The sequence below is a fragment of the Lasiosphaeria miniovina genome (genome assembly GCF_030549165.1).
Source record: "Lasiosphaeria miniovina strain SMH2392-1A chromosome Unknown B0T26scaffold_3, whole genome shotgun sequence".
Taxonomy (NCBI): domain Eukaryota; kingdom Fungi; phylum Ascomycota; class Sordariomycetes; order Sordariales; family Lasiosphaeriaceae; genus Lasiosphaeria; species Lasiosphaeria miniovina.
Window position 1 is genome coordinate 6267870 of NW_026848222.1, and position 18964 is coordinate 6286833.

At 55.9% G+C, this 18964-nt stretch overlaps 5 protein-coding genes across 5 annotated transcripts; 3 read left to right on the forward strand and 2 right to left on the reverse strand.

Moving 5' to 3' along the window:
• Positions 1-842: 842 nt before the first annotated feature.
• Positions 843-2435, forward strand: B0T26DRAFT_675043 (uncharacterized protein; the record flags this gene model as incomplete). Its single annotated transcript, XM_060439783.1, has 1 exon — positions 843-2435. The coding sequence occupies one exon, from the start codon at positions 843-845 to the stop codon at positions 2433-2435; it is 1593 nt and encodes a 530-aa protein (XP_060299403.1).
• A 4352-nt stretch (positions 2436-6787) lies between these two features.
• B0T26DRAFT_706523 (glycosyl hydrolase family 3 C-terminal domain-containing protein) lies at positions 6788-8318 on the forward strand. Its single transcript, XM_060441814.1, has one exon. It carries the CDS (start codon positions 6824-6826, stop codon positions 8069-8071), a length of 1248 nt encoding a protein of 415 aa, XP_060299404.1. The 5' UTR covers positions 6788-6823; the 3' UTR covers positions 8072-8318.
• Positions 8319-8894: 576 nt separating this feature from the next.
• B0T26DRAFT_261689 (uncharacterized protein) lies at positions 8895-11749 on the reverse strand. The gene is made up of 5 exons (XM_060434046.1): positions 10982-11749; positions 10850-10911; positions 10589-10721; positions 9644-10525; positions 8895-9268 (listed from the first exon to the last, which is right to left on the reverse strand). The coding sequence occupies exons 1-5, from the start codon at positions 11411-11413 to the stop codon at positions 9191-9193; spliced, it is 1587 nt and encodes a 528-aa protein (XP_060299405.1). The 5' UTR covers positions 11414-11749; the 3' UTR covers positions 8895-9190.
• Positions 11750-13681: 1932 nt separating this feature from the next.
• Positions 13682-14610, reverse strand: B0T26DRAFT_261752 (uncharacterized protein). The gene is made up of 3 exons (XM_060434048.1): positions 14364-14610; positions 14130-14285; positions 13682-14068 (listed from the first exon to the last, which is right to left on the reverse strand). The coding sequence occupies exons 1-3, from the start codon at positions 14475-14477 to the stop codon at positions 13898-13900; spliced, it is 441 nt and encodes a 146-aa protein (XP_060299406.1). The 5' UTR covers positions 14478-14610; the 3' UTR covers positions 13682-13897.
• Positions 14611-15080: 470 nt separating this feature from the next.
• B0T26DRAFT_261750 (uncharacterized protein) lies at positions 15081-15997 on the forward strand. The gene has a single exon (XM_060434047.1). It carries the CDS (start codon positions 15206-15208, stop codon positions 15815-15817), a length of 612 nt encoding a protein of 203 aa, XP_060299407.1. The 5' UTR covers positions 15081-15205; the 3' UTR covers positions 15818-15997.
• Positions 15998-18964: the final 2967 nt, after the last annotated feature.

Here is an 18964-nt window from a genome sequence, read left to right on the forward strand (position 1 = left end):
GGTGCAGATCGTCTGCCCTATCGTCCGTAGGAAGTGCTGAACTGTTTGTTCACGCTCGTCACGAGAGTTGAAGAAGTAATAGGCCACCGCCGCTTTTGGATTCTGCGCATCATCGGCATCTGCTGGCTTCGCGAGGTGGTTGATGACGGTTGCGCTGGGGAAAGAAGAACCCCCCAAGTCAGCATAACACGGAACGTATCAGGTCGGGCGCCGTCAACGTATACCTCAAAACGGTTTTCCCGGAGCCAGCTAGACAACGAGGTGTTAGCCAGCATCGGGGGAGAAGTGCGGCGTGAAAACTAAACTTACGAAGACCGTGTAGCCATAGGATTGGCGGCAGCGAATGCCCCTCATGCCACTCAATAAACTCGTTTGTCCGAAGTAACCATTCTCCCGTCCCCTTGGCGTGCATCGACGCTGCGTTGAAGTAGTCACGGTTGACCGATTCCTGGGGATCCATGGCGGAAGGGAGGTAGGTGATCACAGCTTACCTCGGGCATCGAAGAGAGCTTAGGCTGGGAAGGTGAGGGGATTGAGGGCCGGTGCACCAAAGAAAAAGAAGAGAAATAAGGAGCCTCCCCGTGTGCAAACCCCTCACTTCGACTCTGCCTGGGAGCTCATCATTGGTGCCCGCTCGTGATGCGCATCAGGTCTCCGGCGTCATGTTATCATCTGGCTCTGGGGGGCTTGTCATTGGTGCCCGCTCGTGATGCGCGCCCATCAGGCTTCCCGTCTCAGTTGCGCAAGATAGCTGAATCGAACACCAGCAGTCAACTCGCACGACCGCAACGCTGGCAAGCAGAGAGATTTGGTACCGATTCGATAACCATCTGCCCGCCGACATGTCCGACCTTCTGGCAGCGGTCGACGCCGTGGAGAAAATCATCGCGGTCTGGAACAAAATCCAGGACAGGGTTCAGGAGCAAAAGGCCGCCGAGGCTCTGGCAGCGGATCTCTCCGATTTCGGCATCGAGAGCAGCCGAACCACGCTGCAGAACGATGTCCGTATTGCGCAAAGGGTGGCTCGCGACCCAAGCACCCGCGAGGACACCAAGAAAGATCTCGAGAGGCAATTCCAGCGCGTGGACAAGCTGCTCCGAGACATCGAGCCAGCCATCGAGGATGTGGTGAAGAACAAGAAGCTGGGCGAGATGCTCAAGTATTTCTCCGCCAGCGCAAACCGCAAGCTTGCGGAGAGGGTGGAAAAGTACTGGGCGGCGTTCCGGGTCTTTGACCAGGCCGTGATGACAGCTGACGTGGCGGCCCGGAGCGACCCCTGGCTCATCCAGCCCGGCGAGATGAAGGCCGTGGGGATGGCGCCGGCGCCCGTCGAGGTGGGCGATGGCATCTCGCTCGGCCGCGTCTCCTACGCGGCTCCCCACGCCCGGGAGAGCACCATCGCCGACGTCGTGTGGGAGACGCTGCACAGCAATGACGCCGCCTGGGACGAGAACGACAGGGACATGCGCAACCTGGCCGCGGCGCTCTCCGGAGCGCTGCCGCAGTGGCACATACCGAAGCTGATTGGCTACGAGCAGAACAGGACGCTCAAGACCATGCGGCTGGTCTTCGCGCATCCCGAACCGTCGCGCGCGCTCTACACCCTCAGCGACGTGTACGAGGCCGCGCCGGCGATGCCGTCCCTAGCCCTCCGCACGCGCCTGTGCTACCATCTCGCCCTCGCCGTGCTGCATGCCGACCGGCCGCGCGTCAACGTGGTGCACAAGCACATCCGGCCCGACAACCTCTTGCTCGCCCTCCCGGCCTCGTGGCAGGGCTCGGGGCCGCCCCGCACCCTGGCCATCCCGCCGGACTGGAAGCACAAAGGCAACGCAGGAGGCGGCGGCGGCACCGTCGACCTCTACCTCTCGGGGTGGCAAAACTCGCGCACCACATCGCAGACCACGACGTACGTCGGCGAATCGGCCCCCTACCGGGTGATCTACCAGCACCCGCAGCGGCACCAGCCTAGCGACGGCGCGGTCGTGGCGGCCAAGTACAACATCGGCCACGACATTTACAGCCTCGGCGCGTGCATGCTAGAGCTGCTGACCTGGAAGGCCCTAGTGACGTTCGACTCCGCTACGGAGACCCACTACCTGTCCCCCGGCTACCTGGAGGCTTTTAAGCGCAAAGGCTTCGACGCCAGCGTCGACGCGTCCGAGGACGCCGACCTGGCTGATCTGTACACGCGGGACGCCGGGAACATCCAGGCCACCCTCATCGATATGGCGGAGACGCTCGTGCCGCCCAGCGCCGGAGACCGGCTCGCCCGCCTCGTCTGCCGCTGCCTGACCTGCCTCGACCCCGTGCCCATGTACGGCGGTAGCCGGTTCCACGACGGCGACGATAAGAACAAGGTGTCCCAGGCCTTCTCCGCCGAGATCTTCTCCGACCTGAACACGATGCTGAGCGCGCTCGAGGTAGCCGCCTGAGGGTGGCAGCCGACGCGTTGTCGGTCTTCCTTTTTGGTAGGGTGGGCAGGGGAGGAGAGAGATTCTTACAACCGTTTAAAATTAAGCTTAACGTATTTGATAAGCGAGTTAGCCATGATAAGCAAGTTGGCCACCTTAACGAGACCGGGTAGCGTGCGCAGCCAAATGCGATAAGAAATTGATAAGATCACTAACAATTTACTAACATCTTTTTGCTTGTGCCCCACCAAATCTCGTTAAGGTGGCCAACTCGCTTATCATGGCTAACTCGCACATCATGTTCGTGGTATTCCAACCACGTAGGTGTTCCAACGGGTCAAAAAGTGGTAGTACTACCGGGGGGGGGGGTGTAAAGTTGTTCTGATTCATGTTTTTCTCTCTCTGGAACTAAGGTAGGTTCTGCTTGCAACCGGGGTTTTTGTGTGTGTGTGTGAGAGGTCCGCGCGCCGCACGTGCCTACTTGCACGTGCGTACTCGCGCGATCTCTGCTTCCTCCCTGCTAGTGTGCGGTCACCAGTATCGCTATTCCAATACATCATGAACGTTATCGGTTTTATAACTATAAGGTTAGAAAACACAATAAATTTTAAAGATGTTAATTTGTAACTGCTTGTCTAAATATTAAATATATTATTAGTTGTGATAAAAGGTTGTAATTATTTATGTTGAAATGTAGCCACTATAACGGTAAAAGCGCTGTAGCCCTCTGTAGTACGGAAGGACTGCAAGTTGCAAGGAACACACGGCCCCTACGTACCCTGGAGCCACGTGCCACCGGTGTGGTTCTCGAACCTTCTAGAGGGCTCGAGCTCTCTAGCCCACAGGAGCTTACGCAAGCCCGCAGGGTCTCAAACCACACTATTCTACTATTGTATTAGTAGTAGGCTATGGAAGCCTCCCACAGCCTATAAAAGGCCCTCGCCTCTCCTGTATCTAGTTTGAACCAAACAACAACCAGAACAACAATTCCACTCTGCATTGCTTCCTTCTGTGAGGACCCGTCCACCAAACTGGCCCTCAAGCAGCCAGAGCCGCCCAGAACCCCCGGGCCTATCAGAAGCCTCCTCGAGGCCCCACCTACCCCACTGATAGACGAAAACTTATTCGCGAGCACGCGACGCGTTGTCGGACTTTTCCTTCTTTCCCTCCTCAGTTTAGAACCTTCGTCGATAGCACCCAATGGACTGAGTTAACCTCAATGCCTTGCCCTGGTCGTGACACCTTCAGCACTGCTGTCGTACCTGAGCAGTAAGCCTCCGGCCAGCTGTGCAGCACTTTCATCCCCTGTGGCCTCTGTAAGCGTTCGGCTTACAAGACCCCCCTGTCACGAATCCCTGTGGATTCCCTGTGGTTATGCACAAAGGTGGGGCATGCACTTTTGGCGCGAGCCAATCAGGAGCGTTCCGGGATTCCGAGCTCTGGAGCTCGGGGGCGCGGGACAGGTCCGGCCGGGCGGTGACCCGGACGCGGGACCACGGGACAACGGAACCACTGTTATTGGTTACGTAGATAGATATATACGACGATCGTGTCCAGGGTCTTAGATAGTTCTTGCTTGGTTCTTCAAGCAAGCAATACACATTCGCTGCACTCATACACTTTGAGTGGCATTCCGATTTGACTGTATTACCCGTGCGATAGGAGCTTGCCCTTTGTTCTATCTTCATAATTACCAACCCCAGCATTCTGTGGAGCCCGTGCTCCCTTACAGACAGACGGCCCTGACAGTCGAGTGGTTTGTAATACCCCCCCGGACTATACTATAGAGCCTAGGGGTGTACTAGCCAACAGCATGTCATCAAACGGAGCATGTCGGCAAGTAGATCGTGTCATCAAGAAAAGCATCTTGTCAGAACGAAAGGGGTAATGGCCAGAGGATAGAGCACTATCGGTCGGAGGTGGAATACGGCTGGTCGGAGCCAAGAAGTGCTGTACAGAACTGAACAAAGCTGAACAGAGCTGAACGGAGCTGAACTGGCACAGCCAGTTCAGTCGAGCAGAACGTACAAGTATATAGGCTCTCTGGCTTCGCCAATGAGCTAGAAATATATATATCAGAGACCGGTGTGCAGTGATTCTGACAGAAATAGCTGCCATACGATGACTGCTGACAAATGTAAGGCGAATCTAGCTCCATTGCAGTTTTCACCAATCAGCAGTGAATAGATAACAGAGGGTGCAGCTGCCTCTATGACGAAGTGTCTTGAATGGCGATAGTTTCGGTTGCTACTACTCGACTGGTAGCTCGCCCGTCGGGGTCTCCGCCGCATTTGGGATATGGGTACGGTCTGTCGCAGTTTGTAATGCAGCGAGTGATCTTCCGAAGGAGAAATACTGCTGTAGATCCTCGGCATCGCGCAGGGGGGCACTGCTTGCCATCTTCAGGGCCCAAATCAGGAGCGGGACCAGTTTTGTTCATGAGGCAGGGAAATGCAAATTTCGACTGTTTTTGGCCTTGTGAAATGTTGGTGCCAGGGATCGGTTTAGGGAAGTTCGTTCCTCAAAGACGTCGAGAACAAATGCGAGAAGAAATGAAGCAAATAAAAATATACCAAAGTCTGATTCAGCTCCCCTGCTACCCTGCTACCCTGCTACCCTGCTACCCTGCTAAAGACATTTCTGCTCAGGCCTGGCTCATCGATAAAATGCAATGCATCCGGACGGAAAGCATTATTTTGACCTGAAAGCGACGATAGCATTTTGTTCCAAGGATTAGAGAGTCTGGAAATCCCCACTCTCCAGTCCCTTATTAAATGCCACTTCAGATCTTGCAGCTTTTCAGGTCCGGTCGCGGCGTCGGCAGGATTCGACAAGTCCTGCATGCCAAGATACGGTACGGCAAGAACACGGGCCAAGATACAGTACGGCAAAAACACGGGGCGAGAGGAAAGATGGGGAAGCCGAGATGTAATTTTCGCAACAAATGTGCATCACGGGGCACTGCGGGACTAGCCTTGGCTTAGGCCACGCGGGAGGTCAGCAGTCGCCACCCCGCTAGACAGAAAGGAAAGCGTTCGGCGCTTCTTCTGCAGGTGGCTTTGGTGGAGTGACGGACGCGACAGAGCACGACAGGCGGGTGCGGATAGGTGGACTGAGGCGGGCAATTAATCTAGCTGCAATATGCGGCAATGCGGGCCGGCTATGTCGATCGTGGAGGCGCCGCCACAGCCGCTCGAAACAAGACGCACCGGCAGAGTAGCAGACGGGGCCAGTGTCACTCTGGCATGCGTGGTCGCCCCAGTGCCGGGCACTGCACCCCAGGCCGCCCAGATCCGCCGCCATTTACGATTTAGCCCGCGCAGCACGGATTTCCCGCGTGCGCCTGGCCTCGGGGCCACAGCGCCGAGCTAGTCGCGTCTCGAATAAGACGGCGGCCCCATGTGCCACGAGCGGCCTTAGATGAAAGTGTGGGGAGACGCACCAGCTGGCCATCAAAATATCGCCGTGTTCCGACTGGGCGGCGCTGGGCATGGGCGAAAAGGGCCGCGCGAGCAACGTGGGAGCGACGCCAAAGTGACGTGGGCCGTGGCATGAGGTAGGTATAAGGGGAGCGAGCGGCCCTGGTGGTGTTGATATTGGCACTTGACTGCACTTGACTGCGCTTGACTGTACCTGGCTGCACTTGAATGCGCTTGACTACACTTGACTGCACTTGAATGCGCTTGACTGCACTTGGCTGCACTTGACTGCACTGCACTGCACCGCACAGAGTGGCGCATCGGGCATGGCGACGTTGGACCTGACATAAACCAGAACCAAGTCTTGTGATTACCATGCATCTCCACGCCCACGCTCTCGCCGGCCTGGCCGTCAGTGCCGCGGCCCTGGCCCGGGCCGAGAGCGAGACCACCCCCCCCGGCAGCAGCCATGCGCGCGCTGTCCCCTCGGGACCCGAGGCATGGACAGCGGCCTACTCGTCGGCCGCTGCGGCGCTGGCCAAGATGTCGCAGAGCGACAAGATCAACATTGTGACGGGGGTCGGGTGGAACAAGGGCCCCTGCGTCGGCAACACCAGCCCCATCGGCTCCGTCGGCTACCCGCAGCTCTGCCTGCAGGACGGGCCGCTGGGCGTGCGGTTCGGCACGGGCACCACGGCCTTCACGCCGGGCATCCAGGCGGCGTCGACGTGGGACGTTGACCTGATGCGGCAGCGCGGGGCCTACATGGGCGCCGAGGCCAAGGGCTGCGGCGTGCACGTGCTGCTGGGCCCCGTGGCCGGGCCGCTGGGCAAGAACGCGGCGGGCGGGCGCAACTGGGAAGGCTTCGGGCCGGACCCGTACCTCACCGGCATCGCCATGGCCGAGACCGTCGAGGGCATGCAGTCGGCGGGCGTGCAGGCGACGGCCAAGCACTACATTGGCAACGAGCAGGAGCTGAACCGCGAGACCATGAGCAGCAACATCGACGACCGCACCATGCACGAGCTGTACCTGTGGCCGTTTGCCGACGCGGTGCACGCCAACGTGGCCAGCGTCATGTGCAGCTACAACAAGCTCAACAGCACGTGGGCGTGCGAGAGCGACCGCGCCAACAACCAGCTGCTCAAGAAGGAGCTCGGCTTCCCGGGCTACGTCATGAGCGACTGGAACGCCCAGCACACGACCAACGGGGCCGCCAACGGCGGCATGGATATGACCATGCCCGGCAGCGACTACGGCGGCAAGACCATCCTGTGGGGCCCGCAGCTCAACTCGGCCGTCAACAGCAACCAGGTGTCCAAGGCCAGGCTGGACGACATGGCCAAGCGCATCCTCGCCGCCTGGTACCTGACGGGCCAGAACTCGGGCTACCCGGCCATCAACATCAAGGCGAGCGTGCAGGCCAACCACAAGGAGAACGTGCGGGCCGTGGGGCGCGACGGCATCGTGCTGCTCAAGAACGACGGCGGCATCCTCCCGCTGAAGAAACCGGGCAAGGTGGCCGTCATCGGGTCCGCCGCCGTCAACAACGACAAGGGCATCAACTCGTGCACCGATAAGGGCTGCAACACGGGCGCGCTGGGCATGGGCTGGGGGTCGGGGTCGGTCAACTACCCCTACTTCGTAGCGCCGTACGACGCTATCAGATCCCGCGCGCAGACCGACGGCACCACCGTCACGCTCCACAACTCGGACAGCACGGCCAACGTGGCCAGCGCGGCATCGGGCGCCGACGCGGCCGTCGTGTTCCTGACGTCGGACTCGGGCGAGGGCTACATCACAGTCGAGAAGGTGCTGGGCGACCGCAACGACCTGGACCCGTGGCACGGCGGCAACCAGCTGGTGCAGGCCGTGGCAGCGGCCAACAAGAACACCGTCGTGGTGGTGCACAGCGTGGGGCCGGTCATCCTCGAGACCATCCTGGCGCTGCCGGGCGTGCGCGCCGTCGTGTGGGCCGGCCTGCCGAGCCAGGAGAGCGGCAACGCGCTGGTCGATGTCCTGTACGGCGCCACCGCGCCCTCGGGCAAGCTGCCCTACACCATCGCCAAGAGCGCGTCCGACTACGGCACCGCCGTGGTGAGGGGCGACGATAGCTTTGCCGAGGGCCTCTTCATCGACTACCGCCACTTTGACAAGGCCGGCATCGCGCCGCGCTTCGAGTTTGGTTTTGGCCTGTGTAAGTCTCCCCTCCCTTCTTCCCTCGTAAACGAGCCATAACCCTCATTACGCACCTAACTGATATCCCGTAAAGCATACACAAACTTCACGTACTCGGACATCGCCATCACAACGACCGCGAAATCCGGCCCAGCAACCGGCACCGTCGTCCCGGGCGGGCGCGAGGACCTCTTCGACACGGTCGCGACAGTCACAGCAACCATCACCAACTCGGGCGCCGTCGCCGGCGCCGAGGTCGCGCAGCTGTACCTCTCCCTCCCAGCATCCGCGCCCAGCGCGCCGCCGCGCCAGCTGCGCGGCTTCGACAAGCTCGCGTTGGACCCCGGCGCCAAAGCGACGGCCACGTTTGCGCTGCGCCGCCGGGACCTGAGCTACTGGGACGTGCGCGCGCAAAACTGGGTCGTGCCGGCCGGCAGCTTTGGTGTTTCTGTGGGCGCGAGTTCGAGGGATATACGGCTTACGGGGACGTTGAATGTCGCGTGAGGGGTATGTTGGGGGTCATAAAAGGGGGTGGGGACTGTGTATCTACATATGTGATGCCGGTGGCTGGTTGTGTGCAGAGGCATTGTGGTGTTTGCCGAAAATGCATTGCATTGTGATTGAGTAACGCATACCTAGGTCAGCAAATAAATGGATACTGGTCGGTGCCATCAAGTGAGGGCTCAAGACTGCATTGGCCAGAAAATATAATCATGTGAAGGTGTGGGCCCGTAGGGGAAGAAATGGAGAGAAAGGCGGTGTCTTAGCTGACTATATAATTAAGCAAAACTGGTTGGCCTGTTACGGACACCAGGTGCTTTGCACACAAAATAGGTACATTGAACTCGACTCCGGAATTAGTGCTGTGACGGACGACCGGAAATCCTTGACTCGATAATGACTGGCGTGAAGGGTGCAGACAGGTGTATGTCGTCTTGCGATCTAATATGTTGATATGGAGGCAGAAGAAGTAACAGACCCTAGCTAATGTCTATATTCTGTGCGTGTCTTCATGGTGTTCGTGTTGCCGGCAAAGCCTAGATAATGAAACGAATGTCTCCAAGCCCTTTATGATTTGAGTGCGTGGAGTGAAGGGGGTCGATCAAGATATGCAATACGTCAGGTGAAGGCAGCCAGTTGGATACGGCAGCATGGTGTGATCACGCCATGCAGTTCGCATCATTGCTCTTGGCTCGTGGCAGCTGCGATAGATTTGTCGGCCTCGTTCGCAGACCGCTCAGTCTCGAAACAAGCGTTCTACCGGAAAATATGGAGCCGAACGTCCGTTGGCGCGAGAAGACGCTGGCGGGGAATGTTATTGGCTTTCCTGACTCCCCCATTTCCACTGGCTGATCGTCTGGCGAGTGGCCGGGGTGCATGCTGACATGCGGAACAGACATGATCATCCGCTCAAATAGATTCGAGTGTCGGTTGAGGAGGACTGCAATTGAAAGGCCCACCAGCCCGCCGATAACGACAACAGCCCCCAAGAAGTCACCAATGTTGTTGTGGAACGGAAAGATCCCAGACTGTGCACTGCACATGCCCGTGGCGATCACAACCGGAGACCAGCCCTGGAGGTTGAGAGTCAGGTTGGCTTGCTTTGGGGTTGAAGCTCACCGGAAAACTTACGATTGTGACCCAGGTCAGCAGCTTGATGTGCTCGCCTGTGCGTTGCTGGACGAAGGTGCCGTAGTTCTTCTCGCCTCTCGCCAGTCCCCGCCCAAGCTCTTCGACACTCCACCTCACCTGCTCCAGCTCCTGGCGTGTGACGTGGAGATTAAGGAAGGTCTTCTCGATGATGCGCAAGGACGGCAGCAGTTGCTCGGGTCGTTTGCTGCACGACGCATCGTCGTAGAGGAAATAGCCGATGTCCGTCTTCTGGAAGATGTCCCAGGCGCCCAGCGTCCGGGAGAGCGATTTCAGCAGCGTCCCGACCAGCCGTATCATATCACCGTTCCAGGTCGACAGCCTGCGGATCTTCTCGCGGCCTTGCTCGCTCTCGAAGCTCCGCTGGGGAGAGGCGAAGAGGGGATCCACGCCGATTCGCTGCACCTCTTCCCGCAGCACCTGCAGCGTGTAGTTCCACTCTTTCTCTATCTCGAGGATCCGAATCTCAAATACTTTCAGAAAGTATTCTCTGGGGTACCTTGTTGGAGGGTCGACTTCGACTTGACCGGCCGCCAGCGGATCTAGCTGAGCTGTGGTCTCGCCGCCCTCATGGTACTCCGAGACCGAGTCTTGGGGCTCAAACCAGCTGTCGACAAGGGCCCACGCCGTCCAGCGCCAATGGTCGACTCCCGTGACTGCGACGGATAGCTGCGTCTCATATATGCTGTACAGAGCGCCAGGTGTGGAGGAGGGGCTAGTTGGGTCCCTCGGGGAACATAGTGTCTCCCTTAGGTGTCCTTTCCCATCCCACCTCGCCCTCTGGTCGAGGATTGGCCGACTGCCTCGCCGGAGACTGAAGTACGAAATGTTGAGCTCGAGGCTGAACGTCTTGAAGCCTCTAACCTACATGAGCGTATACTTGTCAGCAACGGGCTCTTACCTGTCGACTAGACGGGGCACAAATACCGCAATGTGGGCGTCGAAGCAAGTCCGGGCTGTCAAGTAGCGGAGAATCGTCCGTTGGACCACGGGCGTCTCCAGGCAGGTGGTGGTCTTTGCCAGAATCGAGATGATCAGGGGGTCTAGGCTGTCGATGTATCTGGAACCCGTGTCAACGGAACGTTCTGATACTCGAGGGAAGTGTTCCAAGGGAGAAACAGGTCCAGGGGCAAGAAGAGGCCAGGAAGGGAAGGGGTCCAGAAGGTAGAAAGTCCAGAAATCCCCTACATGAGGCGTCGATCAGCGTCCAGCTCAACGCTGGAATCTGGTTGGTCCGGGTCAACGAACCGCTGTGTCTGGAATTAGAACTGGGACGGTCGACCGGCAGGTAGCATCTAGGGTAGGGACATAGGCACTTACCTTGTGACAGAGCTTTTGGAGCAAGGTCTCATGTGTCAAGGGCACAGCGGCTCGGCCGCATCGTCTTGTTTGTGATGGCTTGTTCTCCCACTCGTAAACGAAAGCCACCCATCTTTTTTGGCCCTTCGCCTTCATTGCCTGCCAGGGGTCAGATGTCGGTTGCCTGCAGAATGCTGCCACTACTTCGGTCTGGTACATGGAGCTGGGGCCGTTGAAGTGCCCGGCAGCACTCTCCATGAATCTCGCAACCGTCCTGGCAACTGCCTCGGGGCTTCCGCTATCAAAGTCATCGTCCTCACCGCCGTCGCTTAACCCGCCTAGATACTCGTCGGGCGTCTGGTTGCCGTGCGAGGCAGAGAAGTCGTGGCGGAACGCGGCAAACTCGTCGCCCCAGCAGCACGGGACACATGCCGAAAGCTCAGAGCCGAGCATGGTTATGCAAGGATCCAACGTTGGTGATCTCGGATGGAGGGCAACCTCTGTAGGACGAGCTCCCGTCCTGACGGGAGCTCTAGCCCTCAAAAGGAGAGAGATGGAAGATAGTGGCTGACCCCTTCCATTGGCGCTAAAACTTTAGTGCGCGCCGACAAAGTCTCTGAGTGGCTGAGGGGAACCACTGAAGTACAGTACGCCTTTCAGGTTGCCCTCGGCTGGCGCTATTCGAACCTTTTAGGGGCTTTGCCCACTGTAACTCACAGCCCAATGCTTTACCGCCTACCATTTTCAGCAAAGCGAGCGGCCTTCGCCCGAATCGCCTTCAATCGGACCTCTTTTATTCGCAGTCACAAAATTATACCCATCGCCAGCTCAACCACGCAGTCGAGTCCGATAAACTAATTAATTCGTTGCCTTGATGGATTAACGGGGCCAGCGCGGCAGCCAATGCCATGGCGACACGATACACGCTCCTTGCATTCGATTTCAGCGTAGGATCAGGGGCTCAAAACGGAGCCTGTTAGGCATTGCTACCCAAAGAAACCCGAGCCCCAGGATAAGCCACCCAGGCGGTGGGAAATGGCCGAATTAAGTGGTGGAAATGACACTGCCGCTGGTTGGGGGAGGGCGAGGCAAAAATGCGGCCCTGCCCAACCGGTTGGTGCCGAATCAATTGAGGCCAATTGAGGCAAGCCGAGTGGTGTGACGCTCGATATCCAGAACACGTGTGCTGTCAAAGCCTGTTAGTGCTGATTTCCCTGAGGCGAGTTGGGATGATCCTATGATATTCATGTCCATGGCGAGGGGTACGATTGCGTGCCTGGCTAGACAGGGGAATTTGAAGGAATTGGGAGAAAATGTAAAAAACAGATCAAGGATATTCATTCAGGTGAGTCTGTCCTGCCGAGGCAAAGAAACAGCTGATTGTGGAATGTAGATCCATCATTCCATGTAATCAGGAGATAGCATTGGATTGGGCCATGGATATACTCGTTGGGGCTACCAAGACGCCTCTGACTTATCTAGCGGCAAGCGCCTAGGTCAGAAGCGCCGAGTCACGACAAAACGTCAATATGCTTAGCTCACAGCCCAGTTTATTAGCAAGACAGGGTACCTGTACAAAGTCCCCACTTGCACCACGTATAACCCTAGTCCAGTATCTAGAATGTTTTAGCTCAACCGTTTAGTTAGTCTCTACCTTGTAGTCCCAGCGTTTTTAGTGCCTGGACGAGTAGGTAATTAGCATTTCCCCCAATCTCGCTGCCTTGGGGCACCTCTCCCTATGTCTGCTACAGTTGACCTTTGCTGAGCTGTCATGTTCGTTGCTGCACTTCTCCTAACTAACACCATTGAATGGGGCCGGAACATTTGCCCTGCCTTGTCCAGCACCGAGGTGCAATCTCCACCTCCTGCAGCCCAGGAACCCCAATGCCTCAATGTTTACTTTGTGGCAGTCTACCTAGGCCAACCCACTCTGCATCGCTCCTCACCGTTTCACACTGGACACCGGGGCACTCTCACAGCCCGCGACACGGCATTGGCTTGTGGCAGTGAGAGGCCCACGCTGTCCTTTGAGCAAGGATCATGGCCGCCGAGGTCGGTTGGGCATGATGAGAATATGAAGATGGAATAGAACGAAACAAAAGTGAAAACTCTATCGCCGCTCTCTTGACGTGTTAGTCTGTTGCTCCCGCCGTCTCCATGCCGCAAAGATGTTCCCACCTCCCCCCGATCTTTCACTCCAGTCTCCCAATGTCCTAGCCCGCGAAGATCTAAAAGTCCTCAACTCTTGTTCTCCCCATGGCTCCTCACCAGGTCCCCTCCAGTTATCTCTTTTCTGGTGCCCTTTCACGTTGAAACTATTCTGCTCGAAAACTGGTACTCGAACGCGGCGCTGAGTGACCCTTCAGGGACGAAATCAATGCCAATGCCAACTTCTCTCCAGCACGCTCAGCACGTCGTTCTACGGTTACCCCTCGTGGACTTTACCGCCGAGTTCAACATTGAGAAAGGGGGAAGGGGGAAAGGTGGACCATCGGCTGTTGAATGAAGTTGGTTGTCGGCATGATTCCAATTGCCTCCACGCCATACATGAGGTCCGGCGTCTACATGGCCGCAGACCTATGGTGACTCTCCCTGCACAAATAATTACATGGCCTGAACGCTGATCACCTGCCTAGCGACTCTTGCCTTAGCATTCAATCGACAGCCGTGGCCAATGACCCTTATACCACCTCCCCCCAACCAATCCCGTTGAGAGCCCACAACCCACAACCCACAACCCGCAACCGCCCTGCAACAGTGCAGGGAGGTGCTTCACCTTGCTCTTCCCAACAGGCAGATACTCCCTACCTCCATCCTATTCTTGACCCAGCGCCTGCCTGTGTCAGTGTATGCCATCCCTAAGGTCATCGCCGTCGGCTTCTTCTATTTGGCCCAGCGCCTGCCTGTGTGCCATTCCTGAGATCGCCGCCGTCGGTGTCATTGTCGAGTAGACGGGGTCGTAGGCGGCCTTTTCAGCTTGAGGCGGTGTGTGATGCAGTTCTCACATCTTATATGGTTACAACGTTGGCATTCCTCGGATTCGTCCCTCACGATCGGTCCGGCAAAGCAGTTATGGCATCGCCATACCCACACATGCCTTGTACTGGGCTAAACCAAGCCTTAGTTAGCGAACAGAAGCTAAAGTCACCTCACTCCCGCCTCGACATACCATTGCCGTCTCACGTATTCCCTCTCCTTTTTCCTTTGGACTAGCCAAGCCGATCTCTTGTCGGGGTATCGATATCCAGCTGTCCCCAGGACAGAAGTCTTTGTCGAAAGAGTGTGTGTCTGACGGTGCGAGGAGCAATATGGTATCCTCTGACCCCTGTCTGCACGTCAGAAGTCATTCCCAAGGACCCGCAACGCCCCCAAACCACGAACACCAAGGGCCTCCTTGACTTACTAGGTAGATCCGCCCGCCTTGCAGCGGCAAGAACTGTGCGAGTTTGACTTTGGCAAAGACAACGAGGCGAAGTAATGACTGAGCACTGCATTCTTTTATCCTCACAAGTCCCATCTTTCTGTTGATATGAGACGTTGACGTGTTTCGTACAGCGCACCAGTCTGATGGTTGAGAGATCTCAGTACCGAGTGTGCTGAGTGGGGACCCGGCAGGTTAGGCCAATAACGACAGTCGCCACACAGGACAACCCCCTAGTCCGCACAAGACAAGCTCACGAGGAGCCCAAGGACCAGGGCGATCGACGAGAGTGGGACCTCGACTCGATATAGACGTCTCGTTCGATGCCGATGGGCCTTGCCCCCAAAGAATGGAGATTTCGACTACCAAATCATAGGCCAACAGTTGAACACCAGGCCGAAACACCTTACAACTGTTGTTAATCTTTGGCCACGCAAACATTTCAACGGCAACACAACAATTGCACGAATGCTGTCGGCAGAAGGCCTCATTGGCGCGATGTGGGAAAGAAGAGTTGGGTGGGACATGACAAAGGGTGCCAGTTGGCAGCTCGCGAGGGTCCACGCCAAAGGCATTGGACTCCACTTGGGCAGTCTAGCATGCTGAGACCACCGCTACTCGCCACTTCCAGGCCTCGCATTGCACAGACAAGCAAAGAGACGTGGCAGCTGCTTCCAAGCTTAGCATCAGGCATGGGCGGCTAGGGCAGAAAAGAGCGACTTGGAAGTAAGCGAGGTGATGGAGAAGCAGAGTGGCGGTTGAAGAGACGACAGAAGGAGAGCGGCATTCCGGTACGTCCAGTTAGCCGGCGACAGCAAAGCAGCATGAACAGTCGCGACGAAGCGGCAGGAACGGCAGCGGACCTCGTTGGCATTGACATCGAGGCGGAAGGAGTCATTGGGGAGACTGATAGGACATCGTCGTCCTCCCTAAACCCATATGACAAGATGCCTAGCCGGCGACGAGTGGCAACGGAAGGGAGCAGGACACGCACGAAGACTGTCAGACGTCAACGCCGACAATGGCAGGGCACTGGACCCCACCGAGGGACATGCTCCCGAGGCCCGGCGTCAGCACTACTGACAGCAATCAGAAGGCAGCGCTATCAAAGCTCGACAGACGTTAGCTGGAAGGCCCCTTGGCCAGACGCAGCTAGCCATTTGACATGCGACTTTACTTGGTGTTGGAATGGGTTCTCGGGATACGTCGGACCCTTGGGTTTGGAAGGACTAAAAATAAGAGGCCGCCCAAACATGTTAGTCACAGATGGAATTTGGACTGACAACTCAGGTCGGGGGCGGGTGTGCCCAGGACCCAAGTGGGCGGGAAGACTTGACGGCAATCAGGTCCCAAAGCCTGACCGCAGGATCGTTGCAGGAGGGATAATATCAGGGCCGATGAGAAAGCCGTTTTGTCCAAGAGATCTGATCCGCTAAAAAGGGATCACTGACAAGGAGACGATATTGCTTTCGGGGAGAAGTCAATCTAAAAAGAATGCAAGAGAGGCCAAATCCCGAGATTGCAGTGTTCGATTGACCATCCGGCCCAGCGAAGGACGCCAGTGAGGAGCTACGCACAGATAGGGGGGGCGAGGTGCTGAATGCGTCAAGGTTGGGGGGTGTCAGAGAGAGGGAACAGGCCTACGAAACTTCCCGATATGGCAGAGCCTAGTGCAGAATGCGACGTGAAGGCCGGAAATCACGCAGCAGGCCACACCGACACACCCCGAGATCGCTTTCTACCATGGATACCTACCTACGCTCCCCAACCAAACCGGCCGCTCTGAAACCTTGGGAATGTCAGACTCGCAAAGATTTGAACAAAAGTATTGCTTGGGGTGGCCAGCGATCGCGTTTTCCACCAGGGAATGGAGGGATGTTTTGATCCAGCCTTGGCTGTGCTTCATCGTTTGTGCAACCACACACTCATGCGCTCATTCACGACACCGCACACCGCTAGACGCCTTGTCCGGCCCCTGTGTCTTTCCACAGCCACTCTGGATATGGCAGTGCACGCCCTCCTACAGCCTGTAAGAGCTTAGTGCGGCAATTGGCCTGACCAAGTTGGCTTTGTATGTGGGCTGCTGCAAGAGTGACTTCGCGTTTTCAGGTTGGTTGTGGATTGCAGGCGGCCCCCCTTTACACCCCCAACCTGCTAAATATGCACATAAAACTAAGGGCACCTACTTTTGGGGATGCTCGGAGGCTGTAGGCTCTGAGCATAACGCCGAGACTTGCTCTGTTTGCGGAGACAAAAGCCCCATTGTCACGAATATCCTCATTCTATATCCCTAGACAGCCATAAACGCAACTTTTACCGCCCCGTCGACTTGAAGTGACCTTCTTGCATGCGGTTCCAATCACGGTTACGAGATCCTCCAGTGCCGCACAAAAACCGCAGAATCGAGACACTCGGACTATGCACAAAGGAAAGGGAGAGCCATCAAGTTGGAGAACAAAATTGGAGAGGATTTGCGCATTGGAAGCATTTCGAGATAATGTGAACGATCAGGGTTCAAAAGGGGGTTAAAATGGGTCCGCCTCCCTCCCTCCGACCATTTTGCGCCAGCTGTTTCTCGCGTAGGTACAACATTACAAGATTCACTTGGTAATTTTCCTTCAAGTTTTCACCCCTTTCAACGGCAATTCGTAGCTCTTTCCGAGACGAGACTCGAACATAATTAGAAGGGGGGCACCTAGAAATACAAGAGAGAGAGCTCCAACTATGGTTCATCCATCTTGCCGCCATGGAAAACTATCATTTGAGAGTTGCAATCGATGCATCGCTGGTGGCTGCAGTGTCGCTACACAGAACTCACGCCCTTGAAGAGCGGTTTAAATGGAGACTCGTGGCAGGGCTAGATTGGGATTCGCCTCACCTGGGGCTTGACGCGAAAGAAGGCCACCCACAGAGTTTGACTGGCTTCTGGACTGCGCAGCCGTCAAGATAAAGCAAATCATAAATACCATGTTCGTGTCACGGCTGGCTATTTCCTCCGTCTTTAGACTCCAGAGCGGGGTAACGTTGAAACAAATGTGTTAGCTTGCGGCGTAGGCAACGACAGTGAGTATCATCTGGCTTCTTTTTCCGATATTTTTTTTTCAGATGTGATGGCTTACGTTCCTACGTTCTGATATGGTAAATCATGGCAGAGCTGGGGACCAAACTTCAGTAAATGTTAAAGAGGTAATAGCAACGGGGATGCAGACACTAGAAAATCCCGATTGGACTCCGGACTGTCAATCTAGAAACCGGTTTCTGGGTTTCTGTCTTAGCCGCAATGGGCCGTCAGGCGGCAGGATGTCTTCAAGGGGTTTCGCACGGCATAATATTGGCGCCAAATGCACACCTGGCCCTCGCTGAGCCCCAAGCGACTCACAGCAGCGTGTATCGTAACCTTCCTAGACCTCGTTACCCGCAAGTGACTCTTCGCCCATATTAACTGTGTTATCGAGTTGAAAGTATTGTGGGAGGTGTGAGGGAAAAGTTTAATTGCTTAAGAAACCTTCGATACGTTTTATAGGTTATGGTCTCCTCTCCGAGGACACGTAATTTGTGAGATATGGTATATTCACCATCGGGGCTATCTGGTCCACGTCGAGGTTACAACCTGCGTCATATTATTTTATTGTTTTTCTCTATTTTATAACCGTACCAGCGATCACTTTCAATCGCTCTAACTATTCCTTTATATTGTCGAATAAATTTCTAGAATAGTCGTTTAGGAATTTCTCCTCATTGTTATCCGTCTTTATTTCCTACTCTTCTATACTATATATACGCGTTTGACACCACGGCACGGCGTGAATCTTCTCGGTGTACATGTCATCGGCAAATCTATGGTTGTGCCGAGCCTTGACGGCTCAGGGCCGTTCAAAGTTCGGGTGTGTGGAGCGGAGCGGCCGGCATGTGATGCGCCAGTTGTAGCTAGCCGGATCCGAAAACCTTTCATGTTGGACTTGTGCTTCGTGCCTCCGTCGGGTGTTCGCTTTTTTTTTCGTGGCCAACTTTAATCTATATATCGCATGGGTTACGGTTCTGCAACAAGAAGGAAATTTGAATCGACGGGTGACTGCTGGGATCGTGGACTTTAATTATTTGCTGCGCCGAGAGAAGACAATGATAATAATGAGCTTAGAAATAGGTACCCTCCTATTGAGACTGGGAACCATAATTAGAAATTGCTTAACCACAAGTTTCCGTGTCATTATTTGCACGGAATACTGGCGTATCTAAGTCAGGTGGGGGACTTTTGGAACACCCCTGCCTATGGAACAGCCCCTGAATCGGACCCCGCACAACACCACAAACTTCAATTGCCAACAACTTTGTCAATTAATTAGCTACAATGATGAAGTCTTCAGTATCGGATTCTCCTGGTTCTTCTCTTTCAGAATAACCAAGGTCCTCTCTGCCAGCCTCTCTCTGTGAGGCACGAACCTCCTCAATTCCAGCGAACTGCGTATTAGGGTCGACTTAGACCTTCCTTCTCTTTCGGCCTCTTGTGCGTTCTAGGCTTTTTTCTGCAGCCTCCAATTGATGCGCCGTATTGGCTAGTTGGAAAACCACGTAATCGAAGGCTT

Bases quoted from the DNA above. Each gene is read 5' to 3' on its own strand.
- B0T26DRAFT_706523 (XM_060441814.1), top strand. From the start codon at position 6,824: ATGAGCAGCAACATCGACGACCGCACCATGCACGAGCTGTACCTGTGG.
- B0T26DRAFT_261689 (XM_060434046.1), bottom strand. From the start codon at position 11,413: ATGCTCGGCTCTGAGCTTTCGGCATGTGTCCCGTGCTGCTGGGGCGAC. The intron at 10,722-10,849 runs GTAGGGGATTTC...CACGGGTTCCAG, and splicing joins GACGCTGATCGACGCCTCAT to ATACATCGACAGCCTAGACC. The intron at 9,269-9,643 runs GTAAGTTTTCCG...ATTTTCCGGTAG, and splicing joins TGCTGACCTGGGTCACAATC to AACGCTTGTTTCGAGACTGA.
- B0T26DRAFT_261752 (XM_060434048.1), bottom strand. From the start codon at position 14,477: ATGGGACTTGTGAGGATAAAAGAATGCAGTGCTCAGTCATTACTTCGC. The intron at 14,286-14,363 runs GTAAGTCAAGGA...ACGTGCAGACAG, and splicing joins AAGGCGGGCGGATCTACCTA to GGGTCAGAGGATACCATATT. The intron at 14,069-14,129 runs GTATGTCGAGGC...GGCTTGGTTTAG, and splicing joins GAATACGTGAGACGGCAATG to CCCAGTACAAGGCATGTGTG.
- B0T26DRAFT_261750 (XM_060434047.1), top strand. From the start codon at position 15,206: ATGAACAGTCGCGACGAAGCGGCAGGAACGGCAGCGGACCTCGTTGGC.